The sequence below is a fragment of the Coccomyxa subellipsoidea genome, assembly GCF_000258705.1.
Source record: "Coccomyxa subellipsoidea C-169, whole genome shotgun sequence".
Lineage (NCBI taxonomy): Eukaryota > Viridiplantae > Chlorophyta > Trebouxiophyceae > Coccomyxaceae > Coccomyxa > Coccomyxa subellipsoidea.
In genome coordinates, this window is record NW_005178038.1 from 1654598 (window position 1) to 1674127 (window position 19530).

At 52.9% G+C, this 19530-nt stretch overlaps 6 protein-coding genes across 6 annotated transcripts; 5 read left to right on the forward strand and 1 right to left on the reverse strand.

Moving 5' to 3' along the window:
• Positions 1 to 212: 212 nt before the first annotated feature.
• On the reverse strand, positions 213 to 2361 carry COCSUDRAFT_32796 (hypothetical protein). Its single transcript, XM_005649195.1, has 6 exons — positions 2221 to 2361; positions 1987 to 2102; positions 1677 to 1884; positions 1421 to 1594; positions 1045 to 1171; positions 213 to 811 (listed from the first exon to the last, which is right to left on the reverse strand). The coding sequence occupies exons 3-6, from the start codon at positions 1743 to 1745 to the stop codon at positions 696 to 698; spliced, it is 486 nt and encodes a 161-aa protein (XP_005649252.1). The 5' UTR covers positions 1746 to 1884; positions 1987 to 2102; positions 2221 to 2361; the 3' UTR covers positions 213 to 695.
• Positions 2362 to 6442: 4081 nt separating this feature from the next.
• Positions 6443 to 8488, forward strand: COCSUDRAFT_62130 (FAD-linked reductase, C-terminal domain-containing protein; the record flags this gene model as incomplete). The annotated part of the gene is made up of 7 exons (XM_005649196.1): positions 6443 to 6532; positions 6833 to 6928; positions 7429 to 7550; positions 7663 to 7717; positions 7855 to 7968; positions 8131 to 8226; positions 8468 to 8488. The coding sequence occupies 7 exons, from the start codon at positions 6443 to 6445 to the stop codon at positions 8486 to 8488; spliced, it is 594 nt and encodes a 197-aa protein (XP_005649253.1).
• Positions 8489 to 10157: 1669 nt separating this feature from the next.
• Positions 10158 to 11195, forward strand: COCSUDRAFT_53046 (hypothetical protein; the record flags this gene model as incomplete). The annotated part of the gene is made up of 3 exons (XM_005649197.1): positions 10158 to 10287; positions 10393 to 10874; positions 11120 to 11195. Coding segments are annotated over exons 1-3 (567 nt in total), but the record flags the coding sequence as incomplete, so codon positions are not given.
• Positions 11196 to 11559: 364 nt separating this feature from the next.
• On the forward strand, positions 11560 to 12610 carry COCSUDRAFT_32797 (hypothetical protein). The gene is made up of 3 exons (XM_005649198.1): positions 11560 to 11588; positions 11759 to 11965; positions 12166 to 12610. Exons 1-3 carry the CDS (start codon positions 11581 to 11583, stop codon positions 12305 to 12307), a joined length of 357 nt encoding a protein of 118 aa, XP_005649255.1. The 5' UTR covers positions 11560 to 11580; the 3' UTR covers positions 12308 to 12610.
• Positions 12611 to 13800: 1190 nt separating this feature from the next.
• On the forward strand, positions 13801 to 16273 carry COCSUDRAFT_14147 (hypothetical protein; the record flags this gene model as incomplete). The annotated part of the gene is made up of 6 exons (XM_005649199.1): positions 13801 to 13995; positions 14227 to 14381; positions 14496 to 14673; positions 14983 to 15164; positions 15470 to 15554; positions 15944 to 16273. 6 exons carry the CDS (start codon positions 13801 to 13803, stop codon positions 16271 to 16273), a joined length of 1125 nt encoding a protein of 374 aa, XP_005649256.1.
• A 777-nt stretch (positions 16274 to 17050) lies between these two features.
• On the forward strand, positions 17051 to 19439 carry COCSUDRAFT_62132 (CBF-domain-containing protein; the record flags this gene model as incomplete). Its single annotated transcript, XM_005649200.1, has 6 exons — positions 17051 to 17292; positions 17543 to 17717; positions 17983 to 18126; positions 18330 to 18438; positions 18648 to 18884; positions 19060 to 19439. The coding sequence occupies 6 exons, from the start codon at positions 17051 to 17053 to the stop codon at positions 19437 to 19439; spliced, it is 1287 nt and encodes a 428-aa protein (XP_005649257.1).
• Positions 19440 to 19530: the final 91 nt, after the last annotated feature.

The following is a 19530-nucleotide window of genomic DNA, read 5'->3' on the forward strand; positions in this document are numbered from 1 at the left end:
ATAATAATAATAATAATAATAATAATAATAATAATAATAATAATAATAATAATAATGAATGCATCCATATGGCGAACCCAGAGCCCAGAGGGCCATAGGGCATACACAGGTCCGTCTGCAGCCGGAACCCAGCCTGAGGGCCAATATGCACAGGCAGCCTTGTCAACTCGCAAATGCACCCTGATGTGACTAAGACTCCAAGTCCCGGATCCGGATGCGGCCCGCCGGGCAAGCCGCCGGAATGTTACATAATGTGGCCCAATTCAATAATGTGGCAAGAATTTGCAAGCGGTGAACAAGAAAACACTAAATGGAATCGTCTGCGACGCCGCCACCTTTTTCAATTTCACTACTCAAAAGCTCGAGCTGGTGCTACCGCTGGAAGTTGGCAAGTTATAACCAAATTTGCAATCATTGCATGTTGTCAATTGGACAACTGCCCTGACACCAGCGGTACGCCACTATTGCTCATGGCTGCTTGGCCGACCTGGTGCAAGGATGGCACCGCAGCCCTCCCTTGTTCTGGTATGCATTGCAATTGCTTCAGTGTTTTCAATGTGTCCATGGCTTGGCCAGCTCGCTGTAGTGAAGTAGTACAGCGAGATGGCAGTAATAATGACAGTGGTACCAGTAGTTAAGTCACTCTATGTACCATCTATTTACTGCAACCGCACCTCTTGCAGGAGAGTGACCAGCTATTGTTCAACATTCTGCGGCGCTTTGATATCTGTCGCAGGATTTTGGCTAGATTTGCTCGCAGACCCGATTGGGAGCTCCTGATTCAATCGTATGGATTCTTCTAAAGGAGCCCCTGAACAGCAACAGCAGAGAGCCAGATGAAGGGGTAGGAAATCAAGGACCACAGGACATGACTCACTAAGTCAGCAAGCAAAGAGCAGCCCTACACAACTTTATCACTTGCAAGTGTCCCGGAAGAAAAGAAAAGGGTACAGATTGCTCGTTGTCTCGACATTGTTCATACATTTTGTTCACTTTCCAAGGGATGGTTATGCAAGGAAAACGGCACACAGCAACGTGTCTGACCTGCAATGAATTTTTCCACCTCAATCGCCTTAAGAACCTTGCCGACCCGCTCCTGCGCCTGCACCTCTGCTTGCACCGCCATCTCCCCTTCAGCATTGCTGGCAACCTCGTCCATGGCAGCAACAACCTGGGCAGCACAGCAGACATGCCAACAGCTAAGCCATAATAGCTCACACCCTGGATGCATGACAGCGCCATTGTGACCCACCACTGAGCTAAACCTCTGATACACAGCAGCATATCAGCTGCAGCTGTCTCGGCATCATGAGCTCATGCCTGCAGCAGCACCCGCGAGGCACAAACACCAGCAAGCAGACAAGCGACCTCGACTTGTAATCCTGACTTCCTAGTTCTTTGAAGTCAACGGGAGGCTCACCGCCCTCTTCTGCTGCTCAAGTGCCTCGCTCTCTGCTTTCAGGGCATTCACTGTGCGCCGCAGCTCCCTGAGTGCCAGGAACTCCTCCTGCTGCCGCCGCTTCTTCTGAGCCTCCCTCAGGATATCAACCTGGCTCTTAAGGTCCTCTGCCGAAGCCTTGAGCTGTGCCAATTCCTGGATTGCAATACCGGGTCAGTGGCTGTTGGGCATCAGTACCAAGCCAACGACAAGCTGAATGCGCACATGTGGGTCTCACCGTGTCTCCATAAGTTCGTGCTTGTCTCCACAGGTCCCGCAGCGTGCGGAGTACACCGTTGGGTGGCATGAAGCTGATCAAGTGAGGCTGGATGATGCTTAGGAAAGCAAGAGCTGCACCCACGCGTGGACCCTATGAAGGCTGCGCCTCAAGCCTTGCTCTGCTTGCTCTCTGACTTCAGGGCTGCTCTTATCTTTTCAAGCCTTGCCTGCCGCAGCAAATTCAAACGCAATCATTAAGACATCCCGCAGATGAGGGGATTGACATAAAAATTCCAGCAAGCTTGAATGCCCATTTTTGGATGGCTCACCTCGAGAGTACCTAGCACGTCACTAGCATGACCGGCACGCTTGTGCAGTTTGCCGATCTTTTCGATGCAGGCGATGTCGTCTAACTCGCATGCAGATCGCTGGGCTACTTGCAGGCCTGTGGGTCAAAGTGCCACCATCATGCGTCTTTGAATATGTGGTGTCTTCTAGGTGTTGATCGAGCTCGTGAAAACTGAAAAACACGATGACTTAGATAGGAGTGTTGGTACGCCTACCTTCCAACAATTCTTTGATGGTGTTCAGGAGCAGATTCTGACTTTGATGAACTGCTGCGACTTTCTCGTGATAGTCATGCGCATGTGCTGTGAGACTTCGTACACTTGCGTGAAGTTCTGAGTTCATGTCTAGGTAGGCACAATCAATATGCAGTTTTAAATGTCCTCCTTTGCACGTCAGGCATCCAAGGAGCATGCCTTCCAAGATTAGTAATTCCTCTCCCCAAGTTCCCACAGGTTCCACTCGTTGTGCCTTGAAATTCCCATCGAACAATCTTTAAATTCGAACTTTATCATAGATATGCATGGCACAATCCGGCATGCAACAGTGTGCATCTAGCGCTTCATTCCTAAATTTTTGCCTGTCGCCTGTGGCCGTGCCATGATCAGTGATCATGCATGCAACATGCAACAAGCATCTGCGTTGCGCACAACACACGCTGCGCACTAAGCATGGCAGTGGAGCCCTATCAGAGAAAATATCCATCGTCGTAAACGGTCTTAAGAGAGCAATGGGCGGAGTCCATGACGGTGCTTGCTTGCGTTGAGCCAAGCCGCAATTCCCGCAGCTCTTTGCACATGTAGAGGTCTCCAGCCGAAAACACCTTCTGCGACGCGCCCAAGCGAGCAAGCATCTCCAGCTGCGCCAAGTGCCCACATACATACTCAGGCAAATTCAAGAAATTAGGAGCACGACATCGCTCACCAAATGTGCAGCATTCCAATTGCAATTGCCTACCATGAGTACATTAGACAGAACTGCCGTGCAACCTTATATTTTGCAGAGTGAAAGGTGCTTGCGGTACAGCAGTGAAGGTGCAGACGTACCGTTTCGGGGTGCCCAGATTCAAACACCAAGCGCAGCGATTTGAGCTCAGCCAGGGCAGCAGCTTCAGTGGGAGGTATACTGAGGTCTGCGCAGGCCAGAGACAGGCGCTTGTAGTGGGCTGGGCCCACATGCGCAAGGACCACGGTCCTGCGCATGGCCTGTATCTCCACAGATTCCAGCGCAGGCAGCGTATGCAACGAGGCCAGCAGACACGTCACATCTTCTTGGTCGCCAGGGTGGTACGTGGTGATCGGGTCTGAAGCAGCAGCGTACAGCAGCTCAACCACCAGCTCCTGCAGGCAAGACTTACCAAATCACTGCAAGCATCACACGTGACCTGTAGCTTCAGCCATTGACTTAATGAAGGCAGATTGGGTGATCACCTTGAGGCTGGTGAGAGACTCCAGGCGCACGAATCTGGACATGTCCGCTTCCAGTGCGTCTGAAATTCTCAGGGATGTCAGCATGGGGAGGTCGCCCAGCGGCAGCACCTCCTTTGGCTCAAAGCCAAACCCCTGATGACAATCAATGACATATTTTGCTCAGCAGAGGCCCTGATGACCCAAAGTGCAGCAAGCACAGCACTGTCCTAGACCTCCTCGCAAGCATTTTCAACCTCATTCTTTGCTGAAGAGCGTTCTTGCTTACCTCAAAGCCGTGAATGGCCAGGTTGACAAGGGATGCTGACTGTAACAGGGGTCCATGGTAGCTGCCTAAAATGTTAGCCGAGGAGAGGGACTGAAGATGGTGGAGACCGCCTGAAAACTGGTGCTCTGGCCGCGGTGTCAGAGAAAGGCTCCTTAACGAGTGCAAAATTGACAGCTTTGGCGAGATGCAGTACCTGGCACACAACCACAATTGAGCCAAAGCATTGCTTGTAATACACATGCTCACTTACTAAATGGTTAGCTGCAAAGTGTCGACAGTATGTGTCAATCAACTGTAGATATCATGGCAAAAATCCACACCTCTTGCTTTGTGATGTGAAAGCAAGATCAAGGCTTTCAAGGCTGGTCAGCACGCTGAACTCCTCAAAGGCATTGCTGTCCACAGCACCACAATCGTACTCGCCAATCTCCAGAATAGCCAGCCCGCGACAATTCTGCAATGCCTTGATTGCAGAAGGGAAAACCTACAGAAGCAATCAGTGCTCAGATCTCAGATGGCCAGGAGTGCTGCCAGGAGTCTCTAAAATTGTCCGTCTTCTCAGGCCAAGGTAAGGGTGACATATCACGCAGTATTACCTTGTTGCCAAAGGCAACTGTCAGGAACCTAAGTGCCGTTATGCCCATGACATGCTCTGCATGCAAGGGCGGGGAATTTAGCTCCAGACTTAAGAGCCTTGAGCAAGCAGCTGGGTGGCTAGAGCGCAATGAAACACAAGAGAATCTCGCAGAGGTGAGCATGGGTGCCACCAACTCCACCTCTAAGTCTCCTTGCACCTGAGCATCAGGCAGACGTACAACTTCCTCAAATGGACAGAAACTTAGCACCACCCCCGTTGCAGCTCATGTGAAACATCACAAGGCAGGTATGCTTCACAAATACTATGTTATGTGTGTCAAGGCACCCCAAGCAGATCCTATCCAAGTAGCGAAGTGGGCTGGACTCACCGCAAGGTCAACATCCAGCAAATGGCCAAAGAGACTGCCGAGAGCCCCTGCACAAGGGCCGCCTTGCTGTTGCAGGCTCATTGCTCCTCTAAGCCGAAGGGATGTGAGTTTCACCAAGGCAGACAGGTCAGCCGCCAGATTTATGTGTGTCTCTTGCTGGGCAAAGCCCAGTTTCAGTTGTTTCAAACCTGTGGAATTCAACGCTTATCATGCTGCCATCTTGTGCACTGTAGATGGACCTTACAGATGTCAAAGCAATGATATAGCTGCAGTGAGGAAACTCATTGCCGCAGGGCAGATACTCACCTGTGAGCACAGCAATCTCTGACAGATCGGCTGCCTCTTCACTATTTGGCACCGTGCATGATGCTGTGAGGCTATCCAGCTTGTGGAGAACTGACAGCTGGCCAATTAAAGATGGAGACACAACAAAACGGCCATCTGGCTCCAGCTCGATGCTTTTCAAATTGGAGAAACGCGTTATGCAGGACAGTATATCCATCTGCAGCATTGAGGTGGCACCAGGAGGATACCTTGACCCACATATTGAGAGATCCTGCAGACACAAAGGGCAATGCATGGGATTTCCATCTTATTGCGCTTACTGCTGGTTGATCACCTGTTCTGGCCGACAACCTGCAACGTACCTCGAGAGTGTCCTGGGATATTCTTTTCAGCCAAGTGATCTGCTTTGCCAGTTGTGGATCTTGCAAGGTAATGCTCTTCCATCCTCTTTTTGTCATGCCATTCCACAATCTACAAACGGACATGATCTGAGCACGCTCAGCCACACTGCAGTGTCCCATGACCAACGCAAACAGATCTTCATCGGCGAGCACTCCATTGATGACCTGCACGGTACAATGATGTTGTAAGAATATCGTCCAATGTGACCTCAACAACACCATTGAGGGCATAGGGACACCTCGGAGGATCTTGACTGCCGGTGATCCGACACGCTTGGTAAGGAGCCCTCCACATCACATTCCTCCACACACAAAGGATGCCTTTGCACATGCGCCAGTGTCAATGCCAAACCAGCAAGCGTTGATTTGCACTTTGTCGGAAACGTCACCGGGTGTTCAGATGCCTCCGGCCCCTCTGTGCATCCCTTGGATGACGCGGACGCAATGCGAATGCCCGTCAGATTGTCGTAAACATCACCCATCTCGCAAACTTTTGTATTCTTGGTTCGAAAGGCGCAAATAGCGTCCTAGAAGGGTTGGAGGATTGAATAAATTAGCACGTGATCGTTCGTGCACGCACGTGCTCAATTTTTTCTCGTTTCGGAGCTTCATTGCCTGCCATTCTTACTTATTTTTTACTATAATTATACAACCATCTGTATGTTCCTCAAACACAAGAGGACAGATAATCTACCAAGCTATTCAAACAGAAAATGTTCCACAAAAAAAATTGATGGAAGGAAACATCTGTTGACAATCTCATCCAAAAATGTCTCTGATGTGTTATCTGAGCTGAACAAGGCAGAGAAATGGCCAATCCAATATGTTTAACATCATGCCAGCCTCGTGTCTGGCTCCCAGCATCAGGCGTTGTTTCGATGGCATGCCGTCCGCCAGAGAGGTTTAAGAAAACAAGGACGATTTGCCAAGCTTCAGCACAGAATGCAGATGTCTGTGTCCTTGGAGCGGGTGTCATGGGCTTATCAGTGGCCATTCAGCTACGTCAGGTCTGCAGCACCGTCTTCCTAGGGTTTCCACTTTCCACCCATGACGTCCACCATTCCTGAGTGCAGCCCACATAATTGCTCATTACTATGCAGGCCCTGCCCGATGTGAACGTCACGATCATTGCTGATCGCTTTGGAGCTGAAACTACCAGCGATGGCGCTGCTGGCTTGTGGGAGGTACTCTCAACTAAAATTCCCAGCCTCCACGACACTGCAAAGCTGTCATTGATGACCCTTACCTGAGCACTCTTATGTCCTCACTAATATATGCTCTGACAGCCCTACAAATTGGACGAAACTCCGGCAGACAAGATAAATGTCTGGGGACAGGAAACCTATGAGTATCTGCAGGTGAACGCACCTGCCAACCCCAGTTTCAAGATGTCACCTACTTCGACAAAGTACTGATTGTTCAGGGGTTACTCTCGATTTGAAGTATTGTCAAGTGCCGCAGTGGGTGATGCTCATGGCTTGCAGGACCTGTATTTCTCTGAGCATGCATCTGGAGCTGGAGTCACCACGGTGGCCGCCTATCAACTATGGTCAGAGCCACATGAAGATCCTGCTTGGAAGGTGAGTATTTAGTCAGAGTGCCAGACACTCTGCAGGCCATGTCTCTGCACAGGCATGCAAATGCCGTACTCATGCTGATCAATGGTGCCATGCAGGAAGTCGTCCCCCATTTTAGATATCTTCCTGCCAAGGAACTAGCGCCCTTCGAAGCAGCAGGTGCGCAGGAGGGGACTGATGATTCATGCCAACGATGCAACAGGGATTACAAAGCAATACAACGGGGATGTTTCCTGCAGGCGGCTGTCATTACGCCCTGGGATGGTGTTTTACAACGATCATCTGCGAGCAGAGATTATACCTCCCCTGGCTCCTGGAGAGGGTTCTCAGATCAGGGGTCACAATCCAACAGCGCAGCATCAAGAGCCTGCCAGTAAGCCATCGCGCATGTAGCTATGCGCATGTATTGAGAAGCGTGCACCTCCTTCATATGTGCCTTTAGCAAGCAGAAGGAGGAAACTCAGGAAGTGCACCACCTGACATCATGTTTTGTGTGTTGACAGGAGCTGCAACACTTCAGCCTGGTTGTGAATTGCACGGGCATTGGAGCAGCACGATTATTTGGGGACACAGAAATGTACCCTGTCCGGGGCCATGTGATTCGAGTGCGAGCGCCCTGGATAAAGTACGCACAATTTTGTTGCCTTCTTGATATGGGCAACTATTTTGAAGGCAAAGGGTTGAGAACACAGAGCAGATGATAGGCTTGTCTCCAAACACTTGTTGTCCCCATGCAGATCCAACTATTTCTTGGACGAGTGCAACTACATCATCCCACAGACCAACACTGTGGTAGGGTCCCCACCTAGCCTTTCACTTCATAACATCCGTGCCCATCCCTATTTGGTAGATGCAGCAGCACTCTTGTCAGATGTGCCAATGCTTCCTTTCCTTTTCCTGTAGCAGAGGTCTGTTGTCATCCTTGGCAGGTACTTGGCGGCACTGCACAGCGAGGAGATGCAGACTGCGCTCCCAGAGAGGAGGACCGGCAGCACATCTGGCAGGGCTGCCTGCGCATAATGCCCAGCCTGGCACAGGCCAAGGTACAGCAAATTTCACATGACAGCTTCCGTTGTGCCTCATCAGATGTATTTAATGGAGCTCTGAGCTGACCCGAATTAGATGACAAGGGTCTTTCTGAAGAGTACCGTGCTACTAGCAGGGTGACTAGCATGTCTTGACATGCTGCTGTGATGTGCACACAGCCGGAGATGGAGTGGGTGGGGCTTCGACCAGGCCGCAAGAGTGTGCGCCTGGAGTTTGAGGAGATTGATTTGGAGGGAGGAGAAAAGTTGAGAGTTGTCCACAATTACGGTGAGCGTGCCCTCAGAAAATTTGTTTAGTGACTGCACCTCTGTCACCTGTGTTGTCAAAGCAACGTAGCACAACCAATAGCAGACGGCTCACACGTGCATCAGCAGCTACAATGAGATATAGTGCGACAGCTTCTGTTTTCTTTGCATGCGTATATGACGCATTGTGGCTCCTTCAATGAGGAGTGTCTTTCACCTTCAAGGCCACATCAAATTTGACCGCATGCAGGCCATGGGGGAGGAGGAGTGACCCTGTCTTGGGGATGTGCGCGTGAGGCCGTGCTGCTTGTAAAACAAGCTCTGGCCAGGTAAAAGAATGTACTATTACAGCGCTGCGTATGCATGCGGCACTGTGTGCACTATTGATTATTACTGTACATGCCCTGATTTGATCTAATGACATAGCCGACTAACGCCTTCTCTTTGTACATCAAAGACTGTAGCCCCCAGATGAATGCTTGTAAAGCTACCGCTTCTTCCTCTTCGTGCCTTTTCCTGCAACACAGAGCGCTCATCATGAAGTTGCACAGCTGCACAAGCAATAATTCATGTACTTTTCCAGACATAAGAACATGCTAACAAGAGAAGTAGACACCTTACCCTTTTGCTTCTTTAGTAAGGTGCGAGCTTGTAGCCCTGCTTTCTGGTCCCCTTTGGGCATGCCCTGTGCAAATTTGGAAAATGTTCCCTTGGGCTGCTGCGATGGGCCCCCCTTACCCTTCTTCGGCCCATCATCCCTGGTAGGCTCATCTCGAGCTTTGCCAGGACTTCGAAGACTCTCTTTCGCTTCCTGGCTGGGGTCATCTGGCTCTGATTCACTGCTCAACCAGCAAAATTTTTCAGTGTCAAGTGCGCAACTTCTAGTAGATATGAATCATAAACAGTGGTATTGGACATCAGGAAGGTTTGAACGAGAGCAGGAGCATCCAGTGGGGAATGCATGCCTTACCTATCACTGTTCAGAGAGAAAGGGGCGACGGTCACAGTTGTGCTGATACCATTGCTGGCAAAGGCCCTGACGTCCTTTTTGCCATCCTGCACTTTGGCCTCCTCCCCCTCTGACTCTGATGTCATGTATCTGTCTAGATCCAGGCGAGCACGCAGCTCTGCCCGTTTCTGTGTAGGGGTAGGGGACAACGCGGTCAGTCTCATGACAAGCTAGCCAGGTGGTGATATGCACGCTGCAACTTTGGGTGCATCATTCATGCGTGCTCACCTGTGCACGTTCTTCTTGGCGAGACTTCTTGGCCTTCTCTTCAATTTGCCTGCACGACAGCATCATTCAGGAAAAGATAGCTTTCTTCCCTCCACCTGGAGTTGAGGATCAGGGTGCTGCTCATCATACCTTTGTGCTTCTTTCTTCCTCAGCAACCTGCGTTTGTGGAAGCCTGTCACGTATTCCCTGTAGAGGCACAGGGCCCCCGTTCAGTCAAATAGCAAGTACGTGAGAGACACCTCATTGCGTAAATAAATTCCCAGATCTTCATGCATTCCGGCTCAATATTGGTGAACTAGTTGGATCGCTCACTTGTGCGCGACTGGATCAAAGGTGATCTCCAACCCCTTCTGCCGCTTGTTTCTCTTCTTCGTGTGAGACTGCTTTAATTTATACTCTCCAGCCACTTCTTCGGCAAAGGAAAGTGCATTCTGTTCGGCGTGAGAGCCGCCCCACTGAGCTAGACGAGTCATGTCAAGTGCTCCAGCTTGATGAAGGCAACTTAAAGATACTAATGTGTTTAGATGACAGACAAATACATTTACAAGCTTGCTATATGCTTAATTTAGAGATCATGGGACATTTCTCATTAATTTCCGAGATCCATCTCCGAAAGCAGTTATCATGGCCTGCCCAGCCAGCTCGACATGTTCAAGGTGAAGGAACTGGGCGTCTTCTTCTGCAATTTTGCTTATGACAGAGTAAAGAAAGACTCTGAATTCACAAGCAATGCTCTTGTAGTTGTTTTGTTGTGTGTGGTATTCGTCGACTAACATCGGCACACACACACCGATCTTGCTGCGTTTTTGATCTCCCTGCTATATGGTCCCCAGGTGAAGGCATTTTATACTCATTTCAAGGTCGATTTTCTGCATCCATCGCCTGGCTGGAAAGATGCAAAGCAATGCTGTTCACTCATGACCCATTGGTTTGGGCAGGTCTTACACGCGAGCAGCAACGTTAAATTGCAGAGATCTCTGGTCAAGATTATCCCATCCATGCCATTTTTCTCCAAGATCGAATGATGCCCAGCAGCGTGTACAGAGAAGTCAATCCCTGACAACCGCCACACTCTCAGTTCGAGGCACAGACCCAGCAAGGCTAGCACTGTCCAGGAAAACCAGCAGGTGGGTCACGGATCAAATGGGGCATTCCACCTCTTTCCAGCGGCGCTACAGTGGAATTTACGGGATCCCCCGGCTCAGGCCCATGCACAGTTCGAGCGCCCGAGGCTACTCCAGTTCTGTGGAGGGCGCGACACCAGCAAGGGACGATCTGAAGCGCCAGCTTTTGAGTGAGACTCCGATGACGGTGCTGGAGGGGCGAGAATGGCTGCGGCACAACATGCAGCCAGAAGCTCTCAGAATTGCCGGTGTGACATTCGATGGCCGCCAGGAGCTCATTGCCAAGCTGCAGCCAGGCATGCCTTTCTCGCCCATTTGCTTCCCCCGCAACTCTTTGCATGCATGAGCTGAATGAGTCTGCCAGGCATGTCCTTCCTGCATATTTTACTTGTCCGGCACTCTTCGCATGCATGAGCTGACTGACACTGCGCTTGCCCCAGCAAGCACTCCTGCCATGAGGGAATTGTTGTAAATGAAGTGGCCATCACGATGTTATGTTAAGATTTCCAAGCATACTGAGTGCTTGTTTTGGGTGTTGCAGACCAGGCGCTCATGCTGCAGAAGGACCCACACAATGAGTATGATCCGAACGCCATCAAAGTCATGACGCTGTCCGGGTCAATGCTGGGTTTTGTGCCGCGCGATCTGACTGGCCACTTTCCCTACGATGTGACGTTTGGGCATGCATATCACATCGGCCAAGTCCCTGACACAGGGACCTGGGGCGCGCTGGTACCTCCCCTCTTCTGCCCATGCGCTTACATGCTGTCTTGACTGCTGGAATCTGATGGAACACTTTTTTTTGTATTTCAATTTTTCGGAGAATTGATTTTGGAGAATTGCATGTGAACGCCCCTCCTGTTGCAGGTGGCTGCTCGGCCTCAGCTGCCACCGCTGACAGTGGATGCCTTCCCTGACAGCCTGCTGTCCAGCGTCAACCTCTCCAGCATCCTGCCGAAGCAGGACTGGGACAAGCTGTCCCAGGAAACGTGCAGGGCAGCAATGTACAGGTGGGACTATTACACTCACGAGCTTCATTCATGTCTCCGCAACTTTCAGGTGCTTTTCTAAGGAGGATCATGGGAATTGGGGTCCTTTCCAGTCTAGAGGATGCCCTTTCAGGAGCATTGCCTCTTGTATCATGATCCAGGATACTAATTTCGTTGCATGATGTGTGCAGGTGTGCGATATCTGCAGGACAGGGGTCAGACCCGGTTGCTCCGGTGGTGTGCCAGGAGGTTTGGTCATTTGACGACGAAGCGGGGATAGCGAGGCTTGTGGGCCTGCAAGCTCTGTGCCCAGAGGTGCACCTGGCAAAGCATGTGCTCGTCCAGGTCGACGACAAGCAGCGCCAGACTGCCATGTGGACGCTGCAGGCCATGAACGAGTGCGCCACCTCTCACCTCATCCCGTACTGTATTTGAACTTGCATGAAGGAGCCCGTACAGCTGCATCAATATGTTCCATACGACTTTCTATGTCTGTGGCTTGGAGACTATTCATGTCTTGGGCTTGTATTGCAGTATTTCTATGGCGATGTCTTTTTGACGTCTCCGAAGTTGTCAGAGGAAGTAGTGCTGCCTGCAGGTGGAGCATCATGGAAGCAGAGGAGTACCTTCAGTACTTGGAGGGCGTGATACAGCAGAGGAATAAGATGAAGTGGCGGCTGGACATGTCGTGGCTTCAGTCCAAAGGGATTGAGGTTCCTAATATGATCAAAGCTGAGTGAAAATTGGCAGTGGGGCCCACTCCGATGTTGAGGAATACCCCGGCTCATGTTGTGTACATTAACATTGGGGGCAAGCACCAAGTCATTTTGTTGATTTTAAGTTTAAATTGTTCTTGTACATGCGAGGAAATTGACGGCCTCAATTGCAGTTTCAGAGGGACCTGTGGCAGGTCTGAGCTCTAGAGCTTTTGTTAACTGTCCTACACATGTGGACAGGGACTCCCTGTGTATTTGGGAGAATGCGGAACTGGCAAACAGCATTGCCCCATAGCTGTCCTCGTTTAAAACCAGAAGTTCTTGATTAACTTCGCAGGCCCTCAGGCCCTAGGCTAGCCGCTAGGGTCACAAAGTGTTGACCCGGGTTGAACACAATTGCAAGTAGCAGTACCGCGCTTGCAGCTCATAATCAACACCACAGCAGAGCTTGCTGCATTTTTTGGATTGAGGACAACATGTCCTCCTTGAGTTGCTGCACTGTTGAATGGCAAAGTGGGCCTTGGCATTTATAACCCCATGTCGGAATAACTTGGAGGGTACACAATATCTAAACAGCTCCTCTGGCGACTCTCAATTGCACAGCGACTCACAGGACATGTTTCAAATCCTTGATTTGCATCGTCGAAATAATGAGAACTAGCGTTTCTTGTGAGACAATCCTTGCTCTGCTGTAATGATCTAGCTGGGAAAGTACACGACATAATGCCAGCCAAGACTAAAGTCCGCAAGAAAAGTGCTGAGGACGAGAGATCCCAAAAGAAAACATCCAATCATAATAACGAAGATGTCGAGGGGATCAAAGCAGATGTAGCTGCATTCGCTGCGCAGCTTGGTCTCGCAGGCGCTGGAGCAGATGCAGGCTTTGATGATAGTGATTTCAAGCCACAAAAGGCTCAACAGAAGTTCGAGGATGCTGCAAAACCGAAGAGAACAAAGGGACAGTCGGAGTCCCAGGACAGCCGTCAGGTCGAGAAGAAAACCAGCGCCCCGACCAAGACTGCTGGTGCCAAGCAGGGCAGTGACTCAAATGCACCAGTCCGCAGGCCTGAGAATGGCAGCCAGGAGGTCGATCCCCGCGTAAGAGAGCGGACATGGAACACAGGAGTGGGGCCGCGGCCTGGTGAGGCACTGTGCCTCGCACCTCCCTTGGCTGCCGAGGTATCTCTCCTCTCCTCCATGGATAATGTGGCTGACAACTCCTGTGCACGCATCCAGGCGAGAAGCAGGGCAAGCCTCTGCTGGGCTCGGACGAGCCGTCCCTCTGGTACGAGGCCGCAGCGGCGCTGCCGCCGCTCAAGGCAGACGGCGCAACACTCGGCCCCGAGCAGCTTGAGGAGAGACGCGCCGCCGCAGAGCAGGCCCTTGCGAACGAGGCCGCAGCGTTCGAGAATGCCATGGGTGAGCAGTGCACCCCCAATTCGCCCCCTTCACAGCAACGGGCGTGCAGCTGGTTTGACAGAGAGGCGGCTTGCGTGGGTTGTCTCTGAGTGTGTGCAATGTGGTGGCCAGGGCGGAGGAGCGGGCAGGACGTGAAGTGGCTGCAGGAGGTGCGGCGGGCGGGTACGGTGGCGGACAGGGTGGCGGCCATGACGCTGCTGCTGCAGGAATCGGCGGTGGCCAACCTGCGCTCCCTCGATGAGCTCCTGCGCTGGGTCGGCAAGAGCAGCGGCGCGCGGGCGGTCGCCGGCCAGGTGCGCCGTTACTTGTGGATGCAGCTTGAACATTGACATACATCACAGAAGCTGTCCGGGGGATTTAGGATCTATTGCTATGCGCTGGTGCTGGTACAGTTAGCCGGACTCCTTGTGAAAGCTGACCTGGGTGAAAGGAGCGTGGCATTTTGCAAATTTTGATGATGGTGGAACGGATGCTAGTATTGAATCATTGTGCGTGCAATCTGAGGTGACTGTGGGCACGAACAGGCAATCGACGCGCTGAGGGAGATCTTCATCGCCGCCCTGCTCCCGGACAGAAAGCTTAAGTTCTTTGAGGAGCAGCCTATCGCAGCGGTGCCTGACAACAAGGAGGGCATGCGCCGTCTGCTGTACTTCTACGTGGAGGACCAGATCAAGCGCAGGTGGGAGCCTGTCATACTGTTGACCCATCTTTCCACATGCCTGCGTGCATCTGCAAGAAGCTATACAATATCATCTTTATCCATAACTTTGTGAAGATGTTGGCTGGAGCGCAGGTATGCAGCATTTGTTGGAATGCTGGAGGAGGCGAGCCGGGAGAACCTGGAGTTTCTGAAGGACAAGACGCTGAAGGCCATTGCCACGCTGCTGGCTGCCAAGCCGGAGCAGGAGGCACATCTGCTGGCTGCACTTGTCAACAAGCTGGGCGACCCCTCCCGGAAGCTGGCCTCCAAGGTGCGCACAGAGACACAGCGCGTCAAATAGGCTTGAGAATTCAGCAGGACCGGCCATCATTACCTGGACAGGCTTGGACCATACCTTTGGCCGGCTGAAGTCCACAAACCGGAAAATCGACGAGGACAGAGCGATCGTCTGACCCATGCAAGCATGTTGGTGCTGTCTTTGCTGCGGGGTGAAAGGAAAGGACGGAGTGAGAGAATTTGCCACGATCTGAGTGACGACAAGACTGAGTGAGAGAGAGGTGAGCATGGCATGGATGCCAGCAAACAAGGCTGATTAGATGGTGCCGGTGTTGACGTGCAGGCGGGCTATTTGCTGAGGGGAGTTCTGGAGGAGCACCCGGCGATGAAGGTGGTGATGGCGCGGGAGGTGGAGCGCTTCCTGTTCCGGCCGGGCCTGCAGGAGCGTGCGCGCTACTACGGCGTCATCTTCCTCAACCAGATGCCCCTCTCCCACAACGCCTCAGAAGGCAATACCCTTTCCTAGTCCAAGAAGTCCCTGGGGCTCCCTTGCTGTTTGCACATGACAAGCAGTACCTAGTGGTTATCATGTTGCCTTGCTCTTTGTGGGCTGTCTATCTCGTGATTGAGTCATCAGTGGATTCTGCTTCATCGCGATTGCCAAATAACCCTTGCTGTAGGCCATGCAGAGGCCTCATTCCAGATCTCTGCATTTCAGAGATCAGGCTTGATAGCTTCCTCTTGTTGTTTGTGCTGTATTTGGTAAACACGAGTCCCGCTATAATGTGGATGTGTCAGTGCTGAGCAATTTCTGGCTGTGCAGGCGGCAGCGCTCTGGCGCAGAAGCTCGTGGACATATACTTCACGCTGTTCAAGCTGATCCTGGAGGGCAAGCTGGGCCACGGCAGCGAGCTGGTGGCCGCACGCGAGGCCAAGGCGCACGCCAAGCACCGGAAGCCCGGCAAGAAGGGCGCGCCGGAGCACGCGCGCTCCAAACCCTCAGGCGGCGCCCCCAAGAGAGCCCCCAGTTCAGCCGACCAGGTGACAACCTGTGTGCATCTCGATGGAAGCAGTCACTGGCTCCAGAGCGTTGCCAGTCATTGCGTCTCTTATGGTCACATTCCGTGCATGTTTCTCCCCATACTGTGCCTCAGAATTGAGGATGATCGTGACTATGGGAAACTTCACATGCTGCCCTGCTCGAAGCCAGGGATGAATTTCCAGGTTAGTGTATCAACATGAACATGTTATCAGCGAGTATTGAGGGAGTGAAGGACGACATTTCTGTGCGGCAGGCGGCTGAGGTGGATGCGAGGATGCTGGGTGCGCTGCTGGCGGGCGTGCGGCGCGCGTTCCCTTACGTGCACGGCGACGCGTCGGAGGGCGTTGCCTCGCACCACGCGGACGCGCTCTTCCGCGTGCTGCACACCGCGCCGCTGGGCGTGGCCGTCCAGGCCCTCGCGCTCCTCTTCCAGCTCCTCTCCGCGCGCTCCGCCGTCTCCGACCGCTTCTACAGGTGCTGTACACCACGCATCTGTCCTGCTAATACTGTCCTCCCCAAGCCCGCCTGCCCGCATGTCAGCAGTCTTCAAGCTGCCAAGCATAGCTCCCATGGCATGGGCGTCGCGGTCTGAGCAATGCTGACATGATACAAGTCAAAAGTGACGCATAGCTGCACTTGCTGGGTTTCTCCTTCCCATCTCTTAAGCTTTCAGGTCCACAGCAGCAGCACTGCCAGCAGGCTCATCGGAGCCCAAGATTGAAGTCTCAATGGAGGCAGACGTCAAAAGGATTGCAGAGGTGAAGTGTGCTGGCGTGATGTCCGCAGGGCGCTGTACGAGGTGATGCAGTCGGCGGAGGTGGGGCGCACCAACAAGGCGCCCATGTTCCTGAGCCTGCTGTTCAAGGCGATGCGCGCCGACGTCAGCCCCAAGCGCGTCTGCGCATTCGTGAAGCGCCTGCTGCAGGTCGCCGCGCACCAGCAGCCCAACTTCACCTGCGGCTGCCTCATGCTCACCTCCCAGCTCCTGCAGGCACGCTCGCATGCACGCCTGCTGGCACCACCTGCCTGCACCTGCACGTTTGCTGCATCATAAACATGATACTGTTAGCAGTCTGCAATCAGCAATGTTGAGCACCAGTGAGGAGTGTATGTTTTGTGCGAAATACATGAAATAGTCCGCAATTCCAGCCCTCGCGCTCTCCCCTGTGGGTGTTTGAGGTCCTCATTATAAATAGCGGCAGAGAAATTCCAGGCCATACCTATTCCACGTGGGAAGGCCCATTGAACACAGTGGAAGAAAAACCTGGGACATCCCGATCAGGCACATTGATACTATGAGGTATCAAAGAGTAAATGCACTACCCTCGAAGGAGAATGGTCCCAGATGTCTTGTTGGGCTCCACAGGAGATGCCCGCCCTGTGGAACCAGATCATGGACTCAGAGGAGGCGGACGATGGAATGGAGCATTTTGTGGATGCGCCAGACACAACAGGCGAGGGCGACGCTGCAGCTGCAGCCGCCAGCGGGGGTCCACTGCCGGGCAGCGGCTCTGCAGAGCAGCCCGGTCAGAGCAAGAGCGGTGCCACGGCTGACGGCCCCGGCAGCAGTGACCAGCAGCCACTCATTGGCGGCTATGACATGCGCAAGCGGTGAGAGGCCAGCACTGACAAGTATTCCTATTGACTGTGACATACTGGTCACAATGGTTTCTATGGAGAACGGCACAATTTTAATGTTCTCCTGGCAGTCTATTTTGATTGGTAGGCGCGAGCCGTGGCAAATCAATAGGTCTTTCATGTTTCACTTGTGGTTGAGTGCGTTCTATAGAGTGCATATTTCATATTATCGTATTATAATTCAATTTCAAGAGCTGAGGGGTGAGGGAACGCCGCGTGGCAGGGAGCCGCTGCATGCCGGGGCGGAGCGGGTGCCGTGGTGGGAGCTGGCGGCGCTGGCGTCGCACGTGCATCCGAGCGTGGCGGCCATGGCGCGCTCCCTGCTGGCCGGCGCGCCCGTGGTCTACAACGGCGACCCCCTCCGCGACCTCTCCCTCACCGCCTTCCTCGACACCTTCGTCCAGCGCAAACCCAAGGCATGCCCCTGCTCCCATCAACCGCTGCCATCAGAAAGCTGCATCATCCCTTCATTTCTAGTACATTATATTCTGTCCTGGCCTTGAAATGATAGCATGCGGCCACTGTGCACTCACAGCCTGGGAAACTGCATCCAGTTGGCCTTGCCACTCACGGTGCAGCAACCTGGGCACATAGCATACACCTTAGCAAACCTCAGGGGTGTTTAGGGAGCGACTTAATTACTTGGGAATGTTGGTTGCGCAGGCGCACGCGAAGGGCAGCTCGCTGATGCAGCCGCTGCGACCCAAGAGCACGGCGCCCTCCGCGGCCTCCCTGGGCAGCGCCGTATTTGACGCACTGGCGCAGGCTGACGTGGCGCCCGACGCCGCCTTCTTCCAGAAGTACCAGGTGCGCTGCTTCTTGCTGCTAGGGCATCTTTGACACTTGCTATCGGCCATGCCAGCCCACATTCTGGATGGTGTTGGTGTACATGAGCAGTAAAAGTTCGTTGCCTGCCTGAGCTCTGCAGAGTGGCACTGCATGCAGATGTGTTGTTCCACTAGACTTTGCTAGATGCAGTGTGAGACGTGTGTCTTTGTGTGCGGTGTCAGGCGCTGAGGTCAGCGCGCAAGGAGGGCGGCAAGAAGAAGAAGGCGAAGAAGGGGGAGGACGAGGACCTCAGCAGCGGCGAGGAGGTGTCTGACAGTGACGAAGCAGTTGGTGCGGCTCCCATAGTATTGTTATGGCCGTCTGTGAGCGGCACTTCATGTGTGGCATGCGCAGTTGGACTGTTGGAGAATTTCAGCCTCCCAGACGCTGTCATGTGCTCTTTTGGCCTTCAGTCACTCAAGTGCAGCACGCGTGGGTGCACTGAGGGGGATTTCAGCATGCAGCCGGTCGAAGAGACTAACTGTGCTGCTGCCGTGCAGATGAGTTCCTCGATGCTGAGGAGTCAGACGACGATGACATGGAAGGGGACTCCGCATACAACTACGATGACCTGGCGGCTGCATTTGAGGTAGACAAGGGCAGCGGTTCGGACACAGATGGCAGCGGAGGAGCTTCGGATGGGGAGTCAGATGGGACTGACACTGTCCAGCCAGGAAGTGAAAGTGAGGATGATGAGAGTGAGGAGGAGGTGGAGGCAGCTTCTGGATCAGAACAAGGTGAGGGCCCACAGAGAATGGTTGGAGGCCGTACAGTCATCCTCTCTTGAGCTTTTTCTGAGCTTAGCATCCAGTGACTGTCATGGTATGCCTCCGCAATGTCTGCAGCAGAGCTTTAGCAAGCGCACAAAGCAGTGTGTGCGCTCTTTAAGCCCTGGGTCTGCTGCCTTCGCAGATTCAGAGGATCTGGACGTGTTGGCACTGGCAGAGTCGAGTGATAGCGAGGATGGGGGCAGGGGCAATGACGAAGAGGCAAGTCCATCAGATGACGATGACGACAGTGATTCATCTGAGGGGGAGTGGGTCATGCATGGGCAGCCAAACGCAGCAGCAGGAAAGAAGGCACCAGCAGCAAAGAAGAAGGCGGCTGGCAAAGCTAAAGCCTCAAAGGAGATTCCTGACAAAGGGGGCACGAAGAAGCGCAAGGAGAAGGGCGGCAGTGTGTTTGCTGCGGCAGAGGACTATGCTCACCTGACCGAGGACGTCCCGGCAGCGGCTGCTGCGGACACCAAGCGGAAGAAAGCACGGCGGCTTGGTGGCAAACGATTGAAGTGAGAGCTGTATGGCATGTTTGGTCTGAATGTCACCATGTAACTTACGTGATTTGGATGAGCACTGGGCAGAACATATCCGAAAGTGAACATCA

Coding starts and splice junctions, on each gene's coding strand:
- COCSUDRAFT_32796 (XM_005649195.1), bottom strand. CDS start 1,745: ATGCCACCCAACGGTGTACTCCGCACGCTGCGGGACCTGTGGAGACAA. Junction 1,595..1,676: donor CACGAACTTATGGAGACACG/GTGAGACCCACA, acceptor ATTGCAATCCAG/GAATTGGCACAGCTCAAGGC. Junction 1,172..1,420: donor TTGAGCAGCAGAAGAGGGCG/GTGAGCCTCCCG, acceptor TGTGCTGCCCAG/GTTGTTGCTGCCATGGACGA.
- COCSUDRAFT_32797 (XM_005649198.1), top strand. Junction 11,966..12,165: donor ACGCTGCAGGCCATGAACGA/GTGCGCCACCTC, acceptor TGCTGCCTGCAG/GTGGAGCATCATGGAAGCAG.